At 41.2% G+C, this 20,247-nt stretch overlaps 1 protein-coding gene across 3 annotated transcripts in view; it reads right to left on the bottom strand.

Moving 5' to 3' along the window:
• The window catches only part of LOC147348281 (uncharacterized), a 434,645-nt gene that overhangs the window by 56,447 nt on the left and 357,951 nt on the right, over positions 1–20,247 (bottom strand). The window contains exon 6 of one of the 3 annotated variants that reach the window (XM_086366966.1): positions 12,216–12,299. The exons of the other annotated variants lie outside the window; for them this stretch is intronic. Within the exon in view, the coding sequence (XP_086223092.1) occupies positions 12,277–12,299 (23 nt within the window). The 3' untranslated portion in view covers positions 12,216–12,276. Of the gene's footprint in view, positions 1–12,215; positions 12,300–20,247 lie in introns of those variants that run through there. 3 annotated transcript variants of the gene reach the window in all.

Genomic DNA, 20,247 nt, shown 5'->3' with positions numbered 1-20,247 from the left:
CATTGCCTTTCTTTGGAATTGGAATGAAAACTGCCCTTTTCCAGTCCTGTGGCCACTGCTGAGTTTTCCAAATTTGCTGGCATATTGAGTGCAGCACTTTCATAGCATCATCTTTCAGGATTTGAAATAGCTCAACTGGAACGTCCGAGGTCAGGGGCAGCGGCCGAGAGTGCCAGGCTGCGACGGTGCAGGAACGGCCGAGAGGAGCTACCCTAATCCGAGGTCAGGGGTGGCAGCAGATAGGAGCTACCCCGCGTTCAAGGTTAGGGGTGGTGGCCAGGAGGACCTACCCCATGCCCGAGGCCAAGGGCTGCGGCCTGGAGGAGCAACCCCACCTTCAAGGAGTGGTGACTGTGCGGGCGCAGGAGGGCCTAGAGGAGCTGTTCCATGTTCAAGGTCAGAAGGGGCAGCGGTGAGGAGATACCTCTCGTCCAAGGTAAGGGACAGCAGCTACGCTTTGCTGGAGCAGCCGTGAAGAGATAGCCCACGTCCAAGGTAAGAGAAACCCAAGTAAGATGGTAGGTGTTTCAGGAGGGCATCAGAGGGCGGACACACTGAAACCATACTCACAGAAAACTAGTCAATCTAATCACACTAGGACCACAGCCTTGTCTAACTCAATGAAACTAAGCCATGCCTGTGAGGCCACCCAAGACGGGCGGGTCATGGTGGAGAGATCTGACAGAATGTGGTCCACTGGAGAAGGGAAAGGCAAACCACTTTAGTATTCTTGCCTTGAGAACCCCATGAAGAGTATGAAAAGGCAAAATGATAGGATACTGAAAGAGGAACTCCCCAGGTCAGTAGGTGCCCAATATGCTACTGGAGATCAGTGGAGAAATAACTACAGAAAGAATGAAGGGATGCAGCCAAAGCAAAAAGAATACCCAGCTGTGGATGTGACTGGTGATAGAAGCAAGGTCCGATGCTGTAAAGAGCAATATTGCATAGGAACCTGGAATGTCAGGTCCATGAATCAAGGCAAATTGGAAGTGGTCAAACAAGAGATGGCAAGAGTGAATGTCGACCTTCTAGGAATCAGCAAACTAAAATGGACTGGAATGGGTGAATTTAACTCAGATGACCATTATATCTACTACTACGGGCAGGAATCCCTCAGAAGAAATGGAGTAGCCATCATGGTACACAAAAGAGTTAGAAATGCAGTACTTGGATGCAATCTCAAAAACAAAAGAATGATCTCTGTTCGTTTCCAAGGCAAACCATTCAATATCACAGTAATCCAAGTCTATGCCCGAACCAGTAACACTGAAGAAGCTGAAGTTGAACGGTTCTATGATAACCTAACAAGACCTTTTAGAACTAACACCCCAAAAAGTTGTCCTTTTCATTATAGGGGACTGGAATGCAAAAGCAGGAAGTCAAGAAACACCTGGAGTAACAGGCAAATTTGGCCTTGGAATACGGAATGAAGCAGGGCAAAGACTAATAGAGTTTTGCCAAGAAAATGCACTGGTCATGGCAAACACCCTCTTCCAACAACACAAGAGAAGACGCTATACATGGACATCCCCAGATGGTCAATACCGAAATCAGATTGATTATATTCTTTGCAGCCAAAGATGGAGAAGCTCTATACAGTCAGCAAAAACAAGACCAGGAGCTGACTGTGGATCAGATCATGAACTCCTTATTGCTAAGTTCAGACTGAAATTGAAGGAAATAGGGAAAACCACTAGACCATTCAGGTATGACCTAAATCAAATCTCTTATGATTATACAGTGGAAGTAGGAAATAGATTTAAGGGCCTAGATTTGATAGATAGAGTGCCTGATGAACTATGGACTGAGGTTCATGATATTGTACAGGAGACAGGGATCAAGACCATCCCCATGGAAAAGAAATGCAAAAAAGCAAAATGGCTGTCTGGGGAGGCCTTACAAATAGCTGTGAAAAGAAGAGAAGTGAAAAGCAAAGGAGAAAAGGAAAGATATAACTATCTGAATGCAGAGTTCCAAAGAATAGCAAGAAGAGGTAAGAAAGCCTTCCTCAGCGATCAATGCAAAGAAATCGAGGAAAACAACAGAATGGGAAAGACTAGAGATCTCTTTAAGACAATTAGAGATACCACGAGAACATTTCATGCAAAGATGGGCTCGATAAATGACAGAAATGGTATGGACCTAACAGAAGCAGAAGATATTAAGAAGAGGTGGCAAGAATACACAGAACTGTACAAAAAAGATCTTCACGACCAAGATAATCACGATGGACCCAGATAATCACTCACCTAGAGCCAGATATCCTGGAATGTGAAGTCAAGTGGGCCTTAGAAAGCATCACTATGAACACCCTCAGAGGCCATGCCACACTCCGCAGCTCCCTAATGGAGACACCCAGCCATGTGTCTGAGTGAACCAGTTCCCTGGCTAACTTGGGGCATCTGCCTCAGGTTTCCTTCCGTGTTCCTGGGAGCCGTGTGGCCCCTGTGGTCCCGCAGCACAGGAAGAAAGGTCTAGGAGTTCCTGGTCCTCTGACTTGGGAGCACGTTTTGCCTCTGATGTCTTTTTTCTGAATACGGTTCAGCTTTATTCTTCTGATTCTTTCACTCCCATCTGGTTTCTATCTGATGCGAGCAGCTGTTTTTTCCATTGAAAATAACACACTCACCTCTTTCTTCTTTGCACGCCGTGTTTTCAGTTTTGAATTGCTTTTTCATCTGGACTGAAACACATGGAGGTGTTTTTTTCTTCTTCTTTAAGAAAAGAAGTACCTATATTTTGATGTGGGTATGTGTCAATTCTTTCAGCAGAACAACAGTAATGAATGTCTTTCTCCCCTGGCCAGGACGCCACATCTATGATCAGTATGCTCTGTGCTCAGATGGACCTTAAGCGATGACTAATATCAGCAAAGCACAGTATATATAACATGGTCAGTAATGTATCATAAATATTTATAAAGACCATAGGAACCTTTCTCACAATGCAGGGGGATGTGCCCAATAAGAGTTGAGCAGTATGTGTCAGAGGTTTTTGGAAAATGAAGAATAGACAACCTTTTTCCAAATGACAAAATGCCTCCCTCTGCTACCCGCTTCCACCTCTTGCATTTTAAAGATAGCTGGGAAATTGAAGCCCTGGAATTCTCTCTGCTGATTGAAGAGTGAGGCAGAACACTTTGCCATGAGCCATAGAAGAATTTATTCCCATTTTAAGTAATGTTTACACTATTCACCACACCACGGGGAAAGGGAGACAGCGAGAATTTGAAAAAGAGTGAGGCTCAATATTCAAGACAGTGGCCAATTAAACCAGAGACAGCAGTGAGGCACTGGGGTTAGAAGGATAACTGAACCCTGAGTCCATGAGCTGTCAGCTGTGTGACCTCTCTGTTCCACCAAACATCCCTTTCTGACCAGCGTCTCTGCACACGCTGTTCATGTGTAACACTCTTCCTGCCTTTAGCACGGGGGCTCCTTCATGTCTGTTTCGACGTCACCTCTTCAAGAGAGTCCTTCCCTGACCACCCCATTAATGCAGGCCCACCATTTGCCTTGTTTGTTTTCATTATTACATGGAGCCCCAGCTCCTGTAATGTTTTTATTTCCTTGTTTTCTATTTTTCCTCAGGTCTTCATAATGGTAGGGCCTGTGGTCCTCCCTTCCCATTAAGAAGAGAAAATAGACTTTTTTTTTGGAGCAGATTTAGGTTCACAGAAAAATTGAGTGGCAGGTACAGAGTGTTCTAATACATTCCCTCATATCCCAACTCCCTTATTACTACTATCCGGCATTAGGGTGGGGCATTTGTTACAACTGATGAACCGATGCTGACCCACTATACTTAACTAAATTTCAGAATTTAGATAAGGGTTGGTGTTATACATTCTAGGCTCCACCAGTATAGTATCACACAGAACAGATTCACTGCCCTAAAGTCCCTTGTGCTCCACCTATTCATCCTTCCTTCTCCTGAACATCTGGCACCGCTGACCTTTTCGCTGTCTTCATAGGTTTGCCTTTTCCAGAATGTCATATATAGTTGATTCTTGAACAATGTGGATTTGAACTGCGTGGGTCCACTTTATACATGGATTTTTCTATATTAAACAATAAATATTTAATTCTAAATATTAAATACATGATCTGTGATTGGTTTAATCCTCAGACACCATACAGTGGATACAGGGGAACTTGAGATACAAAGGCCTAGGAGGTTAACTATAAATTAGACTAGAATTTTCCACCGTGTGGAGGGTTGACACCCCCTTACCTCTGCACTGTTCAAGGGACAATTGTAGTTGAAATCAAACAGTAAGGAACCTTTTCAGACTGACTTCCTTCATTTACAATTTTCCTCCCTGACTCACTTAAAAAAAAAATGTATTTACTGTTGGCTATGCTGGGTCTTTGTTGTTGCGAGGGCTTCTCTCGAGGTGTGGTGAGTGGGGGCTTCTCTCTAGCTGTGGTGTGCGGGCTTCTCATTGCTGTGGCTTCCCTTGCTGTGGAGTACAGGCTGTAGGTGCGCAGGCTTCAGCAGTTATGGCTCCTGGGCTGTAGAACACAAGTTCAGTGGTTGTGGCACACGGGCTTAGTTGCTTCTCAGCATCTGGAATCTTCCTGGACCAGGGATCTAACCCATGTCCTTTGTCTTGGCAGGCAGATTCTTTACCACTGAGCCACCAGGAAAGTCCCTCCCGGCCTCATTTTTAACCACTGCATTTTGGAGTTCTAGATACAGGAAGTGCCCAGTGAATATTTCTGGAATGAATAAATGAATTAGCCTTCAGCTGTCCTAATTTGTTAAATGAGTCTACTTTATAAGGTTGTGAGGATTCATGAGGGTAACAAAGGGGAAGGACTTGCTGAGCTTATGACCCATGGTGAGCCCTTGAGAATGGTGGTTGCTATTTTTCATATTCTGGGGGCATAATCTGGGTTGTGGTGATGCTGGTGTGTGGATGGGGAGTATTTAGGGACTGACAATGTGTTTATGCAACTCAGGCTCTTTTCAAAGCTCTGGCAGGTAAAACCTCAATTTCTGCATCAGCTTTTCTATGGCAGGACAGCCACTCCTTAAACTATGAGGCCCTTGGGAAATCTTGGGAAGGTGCTGATAGGATGTCTCTGGTCATTGCTTTCAGTGCAAAATATTTCCACTGTTTGTAATTATTCTGAGAGATGCTTCTTGCAAAATGATTCTGAGGCTCTGTATTTGAAATGTTCTTATTTCTTTTTTCTGACATGATCTTTAGTAACCCCAGCTTTCCTGGTGATCCCAGTTCTACTTCCTGTGGGCATGGAGTGAAAATTCTGATGGCTGTCCCAGTGGGAACCTGATGAGACTGGCCTGCTTGTAAAAGTGGGGTCTGCATGTGCAAAGTCTCTACATTCTGCAACTTTTCAACTGTCTGAAAATTTCAGATTGTTGAAACAACTTCTAAAATGTGAAATGTGAAAAGTATCTCATAAGAGCTCCTGTCCATATTTAAAATACTTTTGGGAACTGGAACATTCCTCTGATTTTTTTTTAGGCCAAGAAAGAAGTTGTGTCTTCGATTATGATGTTTTGTTTATTTAATGCCATCCATCTGGTTGCTTGTGGATGGCCAGGTGACTTCTGCATGTGTGCTCTGGCATTTTCTGGAGTGTTAGGACAGGAAGTCCTGGCGTGCTGCAATTCATGGGGTCACAAAGAGTCGGACACGACTGAGCGACTGAGCTGAACTGAGGATCATTGTTTTATAAAAATAAAATGCAACTTTTGAGGCATTTTAAATGTGCTAAACAAAACTGGTTACAAAAATGTAAAGCCTTTGTCCTTTTAAACAGATGGGGGGAAAATCCATCTTTTTGCTCTTGCAAAAAGATAGTGATACATCTAAATAAACAGGATGAAAAATTCTAAAGCGAATTTCTTTCAGGGAATAATCTTAAAATATTTATAGGCTATCAGTTCTAATAATTTAAAATCTCGGTTGTAGTTTTGCAACTTGCACATAAATGGGATCACTTCTTGAGACTTGAGCTATTTGAAGGTCAAATGAAATCCAGAGGTGAGAGTAGTTGGCTATGGGTTAGCGCAGGGGTTGTCAAACACTAATGCTTGTAGGGATCACTGGGCACTCGGTGCTCATTAAAAGTGCAGAGTTCATCCCCTACCAAGATTCTGCCCTAACTGCCTGGGGTCTGTGATGAGGTCCAAATGACTTCATATGGATGCCAGAAATGTCCTGAGTTAGTGCTGTTTAAACTAATATTTATAGAGCACTGTTCTAAGAGCTTTGCATGTGTTCACTCAGTTACACCTCACAGTAACACTTGGAAGTGGGTACCTTTTTTATCCTTACTTCAGAGGGGAGAAAACTGAGGAAAAGTCATGCACCTCATGCAAGATCACCCAGACCCAGCTGGCTATAGCGAACCTGGGGTTCAAACTCTGGCAGTCTGGTGGCAGAGTCCAAGCTTTCAGTCACATTGCTACACTGCCTCCTATGGGTTATCACCGCTTGCTTATTTTGAGTCTGGATGAAATATTTTATTTTTTAATTTTTTGCCTAAACGAAAATTTGCATCTTTCTGTGACCTAGATCAGCCATGTTGTATAGAGTCATCAGCTGATTCTATGATGACCAGGAAAATAGACATAAGACCACTTAAAAAGAAACGGACACACTTATTAGAATGGCTCACAATAAGTGTTGGTGAGGAGGTAGAGACACTGGAACTCTGGTGTATCGTTAGTGGGAATATAAAATGTCACTGCCATCATGGAAAACAGTTTGGCAATTCTTCAAAAAGTTAAACACAGAATTGCCATATGATCCACCAATTCCACTTCTAGGTATATACACCCAAAAGAACTGAAAGCCGAGACCTGGGTTGATTCCTGTACACCAACAGCAGCCTTAGTCACAAGAGCTAAAAGGTAGAAACAACCCAAATGTCTACCAATGGATGAAGAAAGTGAAAGTGTTAAAGTGTGAATCACTCAGTAGTGTTTGACTCTTTGCCATCCCCTGGACTGTAGCTCGCTAGGCTCTTCTGTCCATGGCATTCTTGAGGCAAGAATACTGGAGTGGATTGCCATTTCCTTCTCCAGGGACCCCAGGATTGAACCTGGGTCTCCTCCATTGAAGACAGATTCTCTACCATCTGCTCCCTGAGGGAAGCCCAATGGATGAAGAGGTAAATGAAATGTGGTATATCCATACAATGGGACATTATTCACCCACTAAAAGGAACAGAAAATTCTGACACATGCTACAACATGGATGAAGCTTGAAAACATACTAAATGAAACAAGCTAGACACAAAAGGACAAATATTATATAATTCCACTTATATGAAGTACCTAGAATAGGCAAATTCACAGATATAAGTATAACAGAGGTTGCCAGGAGCTTAGAGGGTGGGGGAGAGGATGCTGGGGAGTCATTGTATAATGGGTACAGAATTTCTATATGGGATTATAAAAGAGTTCTAGAAATACAGATACTGGTGATGGTGTACTTAATGCTAAATGTACTTATTGTTAATGTATTTAATGCTATACTAAAAAATGGTTAAAATGCTCAATTTGATGTTATTTATATTCTATCACAATTAAAAGGATGGAAAAGGGAGACCATCAGCCAAATGGGAAGAGACAGTGAAGCAAAGGGATTTTGGATTTGATTCAGATTCTTATCTCGGCTCTGGGCATTTTATCCAGATAATCACCCTCATTGTTATCCATTCCAATGTATACATAGACACAGAGGGGATAACTTTATAGAGACACTACTGAAATCCATCAAATGTTTATCTTCTCGTAGAGAATAAAAGTTATTAGTGTTAAAAACCATTAAAACCATTTTAAAACACTAAACTTCCAACAAATCCTAAGCAATACAATCCATTAAGATGAACGAAGTCCCTCTGATTCTTGGAGAGGGGCTCACCACAGTGTTACTATGACTACAGTGGGTGTTGTAATGACCCATTCATAAATGCAGGCACCCCAATTATTGGTTTATCCAGGCATGTGTTACAGGAAACAGAAATGTGCAACCTTGACCTCCAAAATGATGAACCCTTGCCAACTCAACCGAAAGAGCAACTTGTAGACTGTATCCAGTGAAGGGCTGTGGTTTGAGCAAGGACAAACAGTACATAAAGTAAAGTTTGTTGTTCAATCCTGCCGAGGAAGAGTAAAGTTCACAGGAGCTGAGTTCAATGCGTGTAATCAGATAGGACACCAAAGAATTAACTAACATGAACCAGGCAACAGAATGTGACTGTGCATGGACAGCACATTCATCACGGGGTCGGGAGATAGACTTTATGACTCAGGAATGAAGGCGTGGCCTCTGGTTGATGAAGGGAATGATCTCACTTGAGAAAGATCAAAATCATATCCTAGGAGGGCTATGGCAAAGGATAATATAGCTTATGGTGAACTCTAGTAAGTACTTTCCAGCACACGGCAGATAAATAAACTCATATAATATCTCTATCCTCTTCTGTGAGGCACTTGTCTTTTTCAACAATTCAGTTGAAGGAGCAATGTGCTAATCTGTGAGTCAGTTTATGACTTCTTAATGCTAGTGTCAACATCTAGACAGACAGCATCTGTCCATCAACAGTGTTGATGAGAACAGCTAGGCAGAATAACTTAGGAAAACCTTCCCTCTTTTAAAAAAAACACTCATAAAGGTGTGAATTACTTTATTTGGTTCAGTAAATGAACAAAGATATTATTTACTTTTGCTTTGCAGTTGTGCACATGGTTTTTCGGTTCAAGATATAGCAAGAATGGACTAATATTTCTCAAATCTCTCCAACTAGTCGTCTCTCTGTAACTATCACCGTAATCCCAGCCACCTTCACCTTGCACCTGGGCTGCTGCAGTAGCCTCCTAGTGGGTCTCCCTAAGACCAAATTGGTTCTCTCAATCCAGTCTGCAGTCTCCAAAGTGAGTGATCCTTTTTAAATGGAGATTTCATCATTCCACTTACTTGCTTAAAACCATCAACAGCGCCTCATTCCTTGTTCTAATAAAGCTTTAAATATTTACTAGGTCCTGCTGGATTTAGTCCCTCCCTAGCATTCTGGTGCCTGGTCTTGCCCTTGATTTTATATGCCTTATGGCCCACCCCATGAGCCCCAGCCTGCCAGCAACACCCCTGCCAGCCTCACCTAACACTTCCCAGCCTCAGAGCCTTGGCCAATGTTAGTTCCTCTTCCTCGAAGACCCCTGTGATCAGTTTTGAGTTGGCCGCCTTTTATCTCACACTCATTGAAAAGTTACTTTCTCAGCAAGGCCTTCCTGGGGCATCCCAACCAAATGAGATAGCCTGTGTACTCTTTCTCTTGCTCTCAGGTCCCTTTCCTCGCCGGCACTTATTATTGTTGGTAACTGTATTTTTATCTGAGTGATTACACACCTACACCTAACGTCAGCTGTCTGTTGCACTATTAACATAAAAAGGGCATTGCATATTAAGGCATCTTCAGAATCTGGTAGGGGGGTGGCCTGCTACAGAGGAGCTTCTCAATAAATACTTGTTGAATGAGAAATATTTAATCATAACAAGCTCACTGTGGTCAGAAAGAAGATGTAGGTGGAGACATCTCATAAACAAACTACATGCATTTTTTTAGGACTCAGTGTTATTAGTATCTAGATACCTTGGTAAATTAAAAAAAAAACACGACACTGTGGGAGAAATCTAATTAATCATTTAACCTTCATTCATATTTAATATGACTTTTCCAAACAGGCTTTGTCAGTCTTGTAAATAGAATTACAAAATAGGCATGGTCGAAACACACACACACAAATCAATTTTATCATTTCCCTCCCTTTCTGCTTTTAGTATTCATCAACTCATCACAACCAAGAATTAGTCCAGTACCTGGCAACAGGAGGTGTGGAAATAAATGGAGGATGTGGGTAATAACTTAGAATCTCTCAGATCTCCCACTAGACCCACACTCTAAGGGAAGTCAGAGCAAGAAGTGTACAGGAAAGACAGAAGATAATAAGTATCTTTTCTAATCACTGCTTCATGTTTTCAGATCTACCTTGGGCAAGGCAGCCAGAATTGTTTTTAAAAAATGATCCATTTGATTGCTGAAGTTCTCCAAGAGAAAGTTATGCCACAGTATCCACAGGGATGAAGTAAAAATTAAATCAGATAATATGTGGAAAGGATTTAGCCAAGTGGTCTATATCAAGGGCTCAATCACACTGTCAGCAAGGATTATTATCATTCAGCAATGCTGGGCGAGCCTTTTTCAGTCTTTAGTCTTGGAAACTATACTGATTATCTAAGAACTCATGGCCAAAAAATTTTTGATAAATCAAACCTAGCTTCCTTGTCATTCGACAGTCTTTGGTGGCCTTTAATATTGTGCTTCCCTGCTTCGGTCACTTAATTGGAAATATTATCTCCATTTCCCCCCTAGACCTTTGTGATAGTGAACTATCATTTGTATGATTTCTAATATTTAAGCAATCGGTTACTTTAGTATTGAACCCTTATATTTAACCCTAGCTGGCTTCCCTGGTGGCTCAGATGGTAAAGAATCTCCCTGAATGTAGAAAACCTAGATTCAATCCCTGGGTCTGGAAGATCCCCTGGAGAAGGGAACGGCAACCCAGTCCAGTATTCTTGGCTGAAGAATCCCAAGGCAGAGGTGCCTGGTGGGTTATAGTCCATGGGGTCACAAAGACTCAGACATGACTTAGCTTCTAATATACTAACACAGTGGTGGCTTAAATGGTGAAGAATACGCCTGCAATGCAGGAGACCTGTGTTCTATCTCTGAGTCGGGGAGATCCCCTGGAGAAGGGAATGGCTACCCACTTCTGTACTCTTGTCTGGACAATCCCATGGACAGAGGAGCCTGGCGGGCTACAGTCTACGGGGTTTCAAAGAGTCGCATAAGACTGAGTGACTAACACTTTTACAATATATTCTGTACTTTCCTTAAAATATGAAAGTGGAAAGTAAGAAGTAACTACTTCATGTTGCCTAGGATCCTAGCAATTGGCCAAACACCTAGGCCTAGATTTTCTCCTCCTTTTTGTCCTAACCTCCGTGTTTGGGTAATTGCATCAATTCTACACTGTGTTCTGCATCTATCCCCAGAGTGTAGAAAGGGATGTTCTTTAATGATTTCCTTTGAATGGCCTTCCATCTGGGGAGGAAGAGGGCCCCTCTTGTTCAAATACAAAGGAATCATCCATCCACCAAGACCTTTCTTCTCTGTTAAGTATCTCTTGAATTTCAAAGGAGGACTCGGAATTTCTCAGTCCCAGTCTTAACCCGCAGCTCCAGAACTGCAGTCCATTGTCTTTGTCTCTTTAAGACTAGAAACACTACAGGCAATGAAGTAACTGTTCTTATTTTTCTTGGGTTCCAAACAAGACCAGATTCCAACCTGCTCATGCTTACCATTTCATAGTAACCAAGCAGTTTATGATAATCAGCTCAAGAATACACTTTGCTTCCAAACAAGGAGATGACTACCAGCAGCAACAGCTGTATTTTGCTAGTCAGTCCTCATGGTAAAGATTTATAGTTTTCAATTCTGTCACTTGGTTTGCCAACTGTTCCTCTTCCTGGAGCTGCCCAGTTGTTTTTGAGGGGCCTTGAAGTGGTTTCCTAGCTATTTAAACTCCCCCTGAATGACAATGCGGCTTTAGAGCTGGACTGAAGAATGGAATTCCCTGTTTATATCCACAAGACTTCTCTGCTCTCCCTCTTTTAAACATATGCAGAGTCACCGCAGAAACTGGAACCAGATTAAAAGAAATGCTGGCTTTTAAGGAGTTTGAAAAACGGTAAAGCTGGGAGCCGGCTCTGTGCTCTCGCCCTCTTCCCTTTCCCTGTTATGTGATTCATTTGCTCTAATCCATCACCGATTCATCATGCTCGTCCGTCAGAACCTTCAAAGCAAAGTCCACAGCTGCTTTTGCCATTTATCAGTGGGAAATAAAAGAGAAAGGGGGGAAAGTAAGGAAAACACATCACCCCGTTCCAGGACCTGGGATAATGGGTGTGAAAAAAGGGTGGAGGGTAAGCTTATCTAATGAAACCCAGAGCCTTGCAAGGATGTGGAATCTTGAACAAAGGATTATAACTGAGAGTGAGCCCAGCAGTCAGTCTGCCACCAACTTTGCGGGAGAAAGCCTGACAGAAACAAAAGGTTTAGTGGGAAACTAGAGGAATGTGTACCAAATGATACCCACACTTTAGAGGAGTTTAAGACTCACAAATATTTGATGGAATTTGTTTTCTGTGACATGTCTCTCAGCTTGCTTTCAGCTGTGCAACAGACCTGAGGCTGGGAAATGATGGATGGAGAAATTCACAGTTACCATTTTCGTAAGATGTCTTGCAAATCACCAGCCATTGAAACATGCCTGATGAGTGTCTCATGCATCAAGACTTGTTCTCAGGTTTGAGGATCAAAAAGCAAGGGTTATCAAACTCAGTGATTCCCCTTCTAGAAGTCCAGTCCATGTACTTATAGTCCCCAGGAGGAGAGGTCAATCTTTGTGATAGCAGAAGGTATAAACAGCCTCAATGTTTACCAGTAATGGCATAAGATGTAGTTATGATGATGAGGAGATTAAGGAAACTGTGGATATACTTTGGAATCTACTCCTTCCTGTGGAATTCTCAGCAATAAAAAGCAAGATGTGCAACAACATGGATGCATCTCAAAACCAAAAGCGTACATACGGTATGGTTTTCTTTATAGGAAATTCTAGAACAGGCAAAGGTACTTTATGGTAGAAAAACCAATAATTGTTTCTGAGGATGTAAGAGTGGGAATTGACTGGTGAAAGACCTGACACAAAGAATGATATTAATCCTCTGTATAGAGTCTGTCTGTACTCATTTGTCAAAACTCAGTGAATATACACCTAGGATGTGTGCATGTGTCAAAACTCAAACACGTACCTAAGATTTGTGCATTTTATTATACATACATTTTACACAAAAAAATGTAGACAAATACTGAACTCTAGGAAATGATACATTTGCTGAAGTATTTAGGTGAAAAGTATATTGAGGTCTTCAATCTTTCTTGAAATGCAGAAAAAAATAAGGTGGTTTGATAGATGGCTAGAAGGATGCATATTTGATAAAGCAAGCACAGTAAAAATACTAATGGGAAAACCTAGCTGGTGAGTGTTTACAAGTATTCACAGTAAACTTACTTAAATTTTGCTCTATTTTGAGAATGTGCATGAAATGTTGAGGGGAAAAAAGAATGAGGAAACTTTTCATGTCCTGATAAGGACTTATCTCCAGTTTCATTAAGTGCAAAAGTAACAGTACACACACAGTATACACAGTGCGCTACCAATTGTAGGAAAAAAAAGAAAAGAGCAAATGCACAAGTATCTGTTACTATGTGCAAATAGAGGAGGACTTAGAAATGGAATCTATAGAGGTACTGATCCTAGAAACCCTTACCTTAGAGGTAGGGATGTGTGTGTTAAGTTGCTTGAGTCATGGCAGACTCTTTGCGACCCTATGGACTGTAGCCTGCCAGGCTCTTCTGTCCATGGGATTCTCCAGGCAAGAATACTGGAGTGGAGAGGGCATATTTTAAAACATAAGGTAAATCACTTTATACCTTTAGATTTTGTATATTGTACACAGATATACATGGATGGAGTAAAACGGATCAACTATCTACTCAAAGAAAAAAAAGCTATGAGAAAGAATGTATATCCGAGCTGTCTCAAATATCAAGACTGACACTTGGAATTTCTTTCTTTCTTTCTTTTTCTTAACATCCATTTATTCACTCCATATTAACCAACTGCCTGAGTGCTAGGCGTTGTGCCAGACTCTGGGGGCAGGGTATGGAGCCAAACCCAGAGGTGCTTCTTTCTGTCACAGAGTCTGCTGACTGGTGGACCCAACTAAAGGCCAGGTACATGTCCCAGGGTGGCCTGATCTAGTCTGGGGTGGGGTGGGGTGGACTGCGGACGGCATTCTGGGGAGCGAGAACTTCTTGTGCAAAGGTTCTGCCATGTGAAGGAGCAAAGCGGTTCAAGTGCCAGAAGAAGATCAGGATGGAGGATCAGGCAGCTGAGGTAGGAGGTGAGGAGACACCAGTTGGGACCAAGCATTCAGATATTGACCTTTATTCTATTATTTAACATCATAACTTACTTTCTGAACATCCTTTGTATGACAAGATGTATATTTTATTCTATGTATACTTTTTTTTCTTACAAATTCTAAGAGGATGTCAGGGCAGAACTTGGTATAGCTCTTTCCAGGAGAAATGGAGCATCTCACTAAATCTGGAATATCAGACACTCACATCAACTTGTTCTTTCCACCTCAGGACACTGGCCTGACTTCCAAGGGCCACAGCCTGCCTTTATTTGCCTGAGGGCTTTCTTTGTCAGTTGGAGTCCTCCTCACACTGTGAGGTCCACAGATGGGTACCCTAGAGAGTTAATGCCTCAGAGAGCAGCCCTCAACCAATGATTTGAAGAGAATTGGGATACTTGTAGCCCAGCTTCTCCACTTTGGCTTTCACCAGTCTTTCTCCTTTTGATCACTGGGGACTTGGGAAGACTGGTTTTGATGAGTTCAGTTGCAGAATTTGAGCTGAATTAAAATCCTAGGTCTTTTGACCTCATCTTAAGTCTTATCAGGAGAGCGCGTATTACTAGTCACATTTTCTTCTCAAGAACACAGCTGCTGTTTCTTTGATCTTTAGTTTCATTAAATACAAATCACAGAGGAGGCACTCATTTATAGATTGTCTTGGCTTCCATTTTCTATCAAGATAGTCAACTCACATTTTTAGCCTATGGTCACTTTATATTCTTCTGTGCACCAAAACCACTATTGAAATTATCAAGAACCAGATAAACAGATGTCAAGTAGTCTGGGTGGATCAAAAATACTATTTTATGTGACTATTTATGAAGGACTTTCACCTTTAAGCCTTTAAACTAAAATACATGCTCGGTATAGCTAATTCTCCACATCCCGTCTCTCACACTCTTCATTTGTTACTTTTGAAAAAAATCAGTGAAATTTTCCGCAGAGATCAGATGTGAAGAAATCTGTGGCAGGGTGAAATTTTATAGTCTGGATGCTGCCTTTTTATTAAGGTGTCATTTCCTTTCCTTAAGAAGAATGAGGCTCTTTTAGGGTGGGTCTCTGTGAATGACTCAAACCCTTTTAGTTTGGGAAGTCCAAGTACCAAGATAATTTTCACGCTGGGATTACTTGTCCAGATGGTTTGAGCGCAGTTTTCTTGGCATGCTTATAAGAACACAGGAATTTTCAGGGGAAACAAGAGAACATAGTAGGGAGGAGAAGAAGTGGAGAGGATAAGTGTGGCTAAGAAGTCAGAAAAAATTTTGGATTCCACAAAATGGCACTGGTTGAACTGGAATCAGTTCCTAGTTATATTTGGCAATGGTAGCCCTCTGCCTTCTCCAAGAGCACAGACTTTTCTTTGTCATAGTGGGAATTACATGACTCTCCTAACAGAGGACAGAGGAGGAAAGAACCAGAGAGAAATTCACAGTGCTGATGGAGGTAAGCATGGAAGGGTAGCAGAGAACCTCACTAGCAGGAAACCTGGGGGAACTCCTGTATGCCTGCATGGGGCACTGAGCGAGGCAGAGAAGGAAGGCTGTGAACGGAGATATCATTTCAAAGAGCTGCTTAGACCCCAAAACATAGTATGGGCAGGAGACTTTCTCTGATGGCTTCAGCAGTCATAGAACTAAAGTGTGGCAGTAGGAAGAATGCTGAGATGCCCCACAAGATTCCCCTAGTAGGCACACACTATCTCCTGGTCAGGCAGTCAACTACTATTCTAAGCACTGCTGCGAAAAATTTTGGGAGATGTAATTTAGGTCCCAAATCAGCTGACTTTAAGATCAGGTTTTGGTCCAGCAGGATCTAAGACACTCTACATGAGTCCTTTAAAGACAGTGGCATAGATGAGAGTCAGAGAGGCCTGGAGGAAAGCAAACAACCATGTTTGTGAAATGCCCATGGAGGTCATATGGCAAGCAGTGCAGGCGACCTGTAGGAGCTGAGGGTGACTCCCAACTGACAGCTAGGACATCAGTCCTACAACTGCAAGGAAATTAATTCTACCAACAACTGGTGTGCTTTTTAGAGGAGCCAAAGCCCCTGATGAGAACTGCAAGTCTTGGCTGACATCTTGATTTCAACCAAGTGAGTCCCTAAACAGAGAATCTAGCCATGCTGTGCTCAGACATCTCACCTACAGAAACTGGGAGATAAACTTGTGGCAATTTGTTACTCAGCAGTAGAGCAGTAAGTCACAGGACAGTAGTTAGAGTCATAGTCAGACAATCAGTGGGGCTTTGTGATCAGGAGGAGCTTCTCTTTCTTCAAATGTCTCTGATTAAACCCCTGGCTCCACCAGTTACCAGGTATGTTATTTGTAACAAATTACCTAACCTTCCTAAAACTTAGTTTTATTATGTGCAAATTAAGATTAAAATGATAGGCAAGATTTTTTAAATGTTACAAAGATTAGAATGAAATAATATGTATCAAGTCCTAAATATGATGCATGACATTTAACAAATGCTCAAAAAGCAAGAGTAAGCAGCAGCAGCCATGATCATGCAACGCAAATCATGTGTTAGGCCCTCTGCAAGGGGCTTCCTAGGATTCATCCTCACAGAAACTGCATGAGGATGAAATTATTATACCCATTTTATAGATGGGGAAAACGAAACTCAGAGAAGTTCAATAACTTGTTATGCACCTACTAGGTGGAGGAGTTAGAATTAAAATATGGGGCTTTTTGAGTCTAAATACCAGCAGCTGAACTTCTTAATATTTTAAGCTCTATTCACAGCAAAGAGGTCACAACTCTTGAGATTCCTCTTTGGAGGAGAATCACAGCGACAGGTTGGGATTCGGGCCTACTGAGTGTCTCAAAATGGAGCCAAAATGATTACCATTTCTTTAGCCATGGTCTCGGATTTGTAGGATGCTCTCCCCTTGTTTCCCTGCCCTCCTTGTTTGGGTATTTCCTACTTAACTTTAGACCTCAGCTCAAATACTACTTCCTTAAGAAGGCCTTCTCTGACTCCACCGTCAAACCAGACTCATTTCAACATATTCTCATAAAGTTTCCTTCTTTTATAATAGTTCCCATAGTTTATCATTATGTGCTAGATGAGCGGTTCTCATCCAGGGGACATTTGTCAATGTTGGGAGACAGTTTTTATTATCACAATTGGAGGGGCCAGTGCAAATTCCATGAATAGGTCATGGATAATGCTAAATATCCTACAATGCACAGGTTATAGAGTCCATACAACAAAAATGATCTGGCATCAAATGTCAACTGCAACATGAATAAATGCTCAACACCACTGATTATTAGAGAAATGCAAATCAAAACTACAATGAGGTATTACTTCACATGGGGCAGAATGGCCATCATCAAGAAATATACAAACAAGGTGGTGGGAATGTAAATTGATACAGTCACTATGGAGAACAGTATGGAGATTCCTTCAAAAAACTAATAACAGAACTACCATAGGACCCACGAGTCCCACTACTGGGCATATACCCTGAGAAAACCGTAATTCAAAAAGACACATGTGCTCTGACGTTCACTGCATTGCTATTTACAATAGCCAGGACATGGAAGCCACCTAAATGTCCATCAACAGATGAATGGATAAAAAAGTTGTGGTACATATATACAATGGAATATTAGTCATAACAAAGAATAAATTTGAGTCAGTTCTAGTGAGGTAGATGAACCTAGAGCCTGTTATACAGAGTGAAGTCAGAAAGAGAATAACAAATATTGTGTATTAATGCATATATATGGAATCTAGAAAAATGGTACTGATGAGCCTATTTGCAGGGCAGGAATAGAGACAATGACATAAAGAACAGACTTACCGACATGAAGAACAGACTTACCGACATAGCAGGGAAAGGAAAAGATGGAGCAAATTGAGTGAGTAGCACTGAGACACATACATTGCCATATGTAAAATAGCTAGCTAGGAGGAAGTTTCTATTTGATAAAGGGAGCTCTAATGCTCTGTGACAACTCGGCAGTGGGGGCGATGAGGGAGGATAGAGTGGGGGGTTGGGAAAGAGGTTCAAGAGGGAGGGGACATATGTATTCTTACGACTGATTTGTGTTGTTATATGGCAGAACCAACACAACATTGTATAGCAATTATCCTCCAATTAAAAATAGATTAAAAAAAAGAAAAAAGAGAAAAAAATAAAAAGACAACCTAACAAATGGGAGAAAATATTGACAACTTCTATATCTGATTATAGAGACTTGTATCCAGTATATGTGTGTGTGTGTTTGTATATGTGTGTATATGTGTGTATATATATATATGTATATATATATAACTTGTAAAACAGTAAAAGAGAAACCAATTTAAATATGGGAAACAAGTAAAAAAAAAATGTCAGTTGCACCAATGCTAAGAAACCTGTCCTGTATTTATTTATATTTTAAAATAAAAATAAGATCACGATTACAGATCATTTGCTTTTATAATTAAAAGTGATTCCTGAACATTTATTTATTCATTTATCTAATATTACTAGTTTTCCAGAAGCAGACTTACAGATATTGAAAACAAACATATGGTTACCAAAGGGGAAACATGGTGGTGAAGGGATAAATCAGGAGCTTGGGATGAACATACACACACTATTATGTATAAGATAGTAACCAACTAACAAGGACCTACTGCATAGCATAGGGAACTCTACTCAGTATTCTCTGATAACCTATCTGAGAAAAAACTCTAAAATAGAATGACTGTACGTATAACTGATTCACTTCGCTGTACACCTGAAACTAACACAATGTGGTAAATCAACTATATGACAATGAGATTAAAACACTAAAAAATGAATATTACTAGTTTCCTTCCAGTGTGAAAATTCTTTCATGCCATCATCTAGCTTTCCATAACATCGTTCTTTTTAGGATGGCATGTCATTAATACCAACCAATTCTCCATTATTGGACATTTAGATAGATCCTTTTCCCCTCCTTTTTTTCTTTGGCTTTTTTTCCCCTCTCTCTCTTTTTTTGGTCTTTTTGCTATTATAAACACCACGATCATGAACATCTTTGTGGCTTAACTTTACACACATCCCTAATGACTCCTTCATTTGATTTGACCCTAAATGCTATGGAAATCACTTTGTATTACTGAAGTTAACCAAGAACCCATGGTCAACAGCAAACCCACAAACATTTGAAGGGATAAAAGCAAGTGTTTGCTCCCTCCTAATAATGCCGATGGGGGAGCCAAGGCTGTAAGAGAAGAGAGGCAGTACAGCCAATTCTCACTTGAGATGTGGTTTTCACATTGTCTAAACCTGCTGGGACAGGCCGGCCTCTGGCAGGGACTAAGTTTATAATCTCTTTTACCAGAGGTTTCCAAAAAATTCTCAACTACATTCTGAGTTCCCAGTGAAGATTCTTGACATTCACAAAGTTAAAGAAAAAGATGTGCTCAAAGACAAATTAAGCCAGAGAATGCCAACTGGCTGGAGATCATTCTTTCTGTGTAAGGAAGGTAGGCAGCACAGTCAAAGCCCTAAGTAAACAGCTTACCGAGACAAAAGACAAGGTGTTTTCTTTTCTGAGCACTGGAAATTCAGGAACAACTTGCGTCAGATTTTGCAACTCTCACAAGAGTTTGGCTATCACAACATAATGATTGTATTCCTGGAACAGTCTCAGAACCAATTACCAGGTTCTTTGACCTGAAAGTCAAAGATGGCCATAAAACCAGACCAAACCAGGTGAGATTTGAAGACTGGTGGGGATACAAACAGGGCTGAAATAAAGGTGATGGGGACAACAGGGCATCTTGGAAAGATACCAAAATTCTTCTGTCTCTCAACCCTGACAATTATTTGACTCTATGTGGACAGTTTGAACTTGAAGTATTCTTTTTTTTTTTAATTTATTTTATTTTATTTTTTTAAAATTTTATTTTTTTTTAAACTTTACATAATTGTATTAGTTTTGCCAAATATCAAAATGAATCCGCCACAGGTGAGCACAGGACAAAGAGAGAAAGGATGAGTTCTGGTCAAACAAAGAACATATTTTGTAAATGTGGGAGGTGACTTCTGGCATCATGTTTTCAGGACATAAGGGGTTAAAATCCAGGAAGAAGCGACCCAACCCCAAAGCATTTAAGTTGTATGGTTTTCCTGGGCATAAAGGCATAGAAAGAGTC

This window comes from Bos grunniens, chromosome 22 (genome assembly GCF_055505025.1).
Source record: "Bos grunniens cultivar Pamir isolate PY7600 chromosome 22, Bosgru_T2T1.0, whole genome shotgun sequence".
In the NCBI taxonomy this organism is placed as follows: Eukaryota; Metazoa; Chordata; class Mammalia; order Artiodactyla; family Bovidae; genus Bos; species Bos grunniens.
The sequence above is the reverse complement of the archived record's forward strand: the minus strand, read 5'-3'. Positions and strand labels throughout refer to the sequence as shown.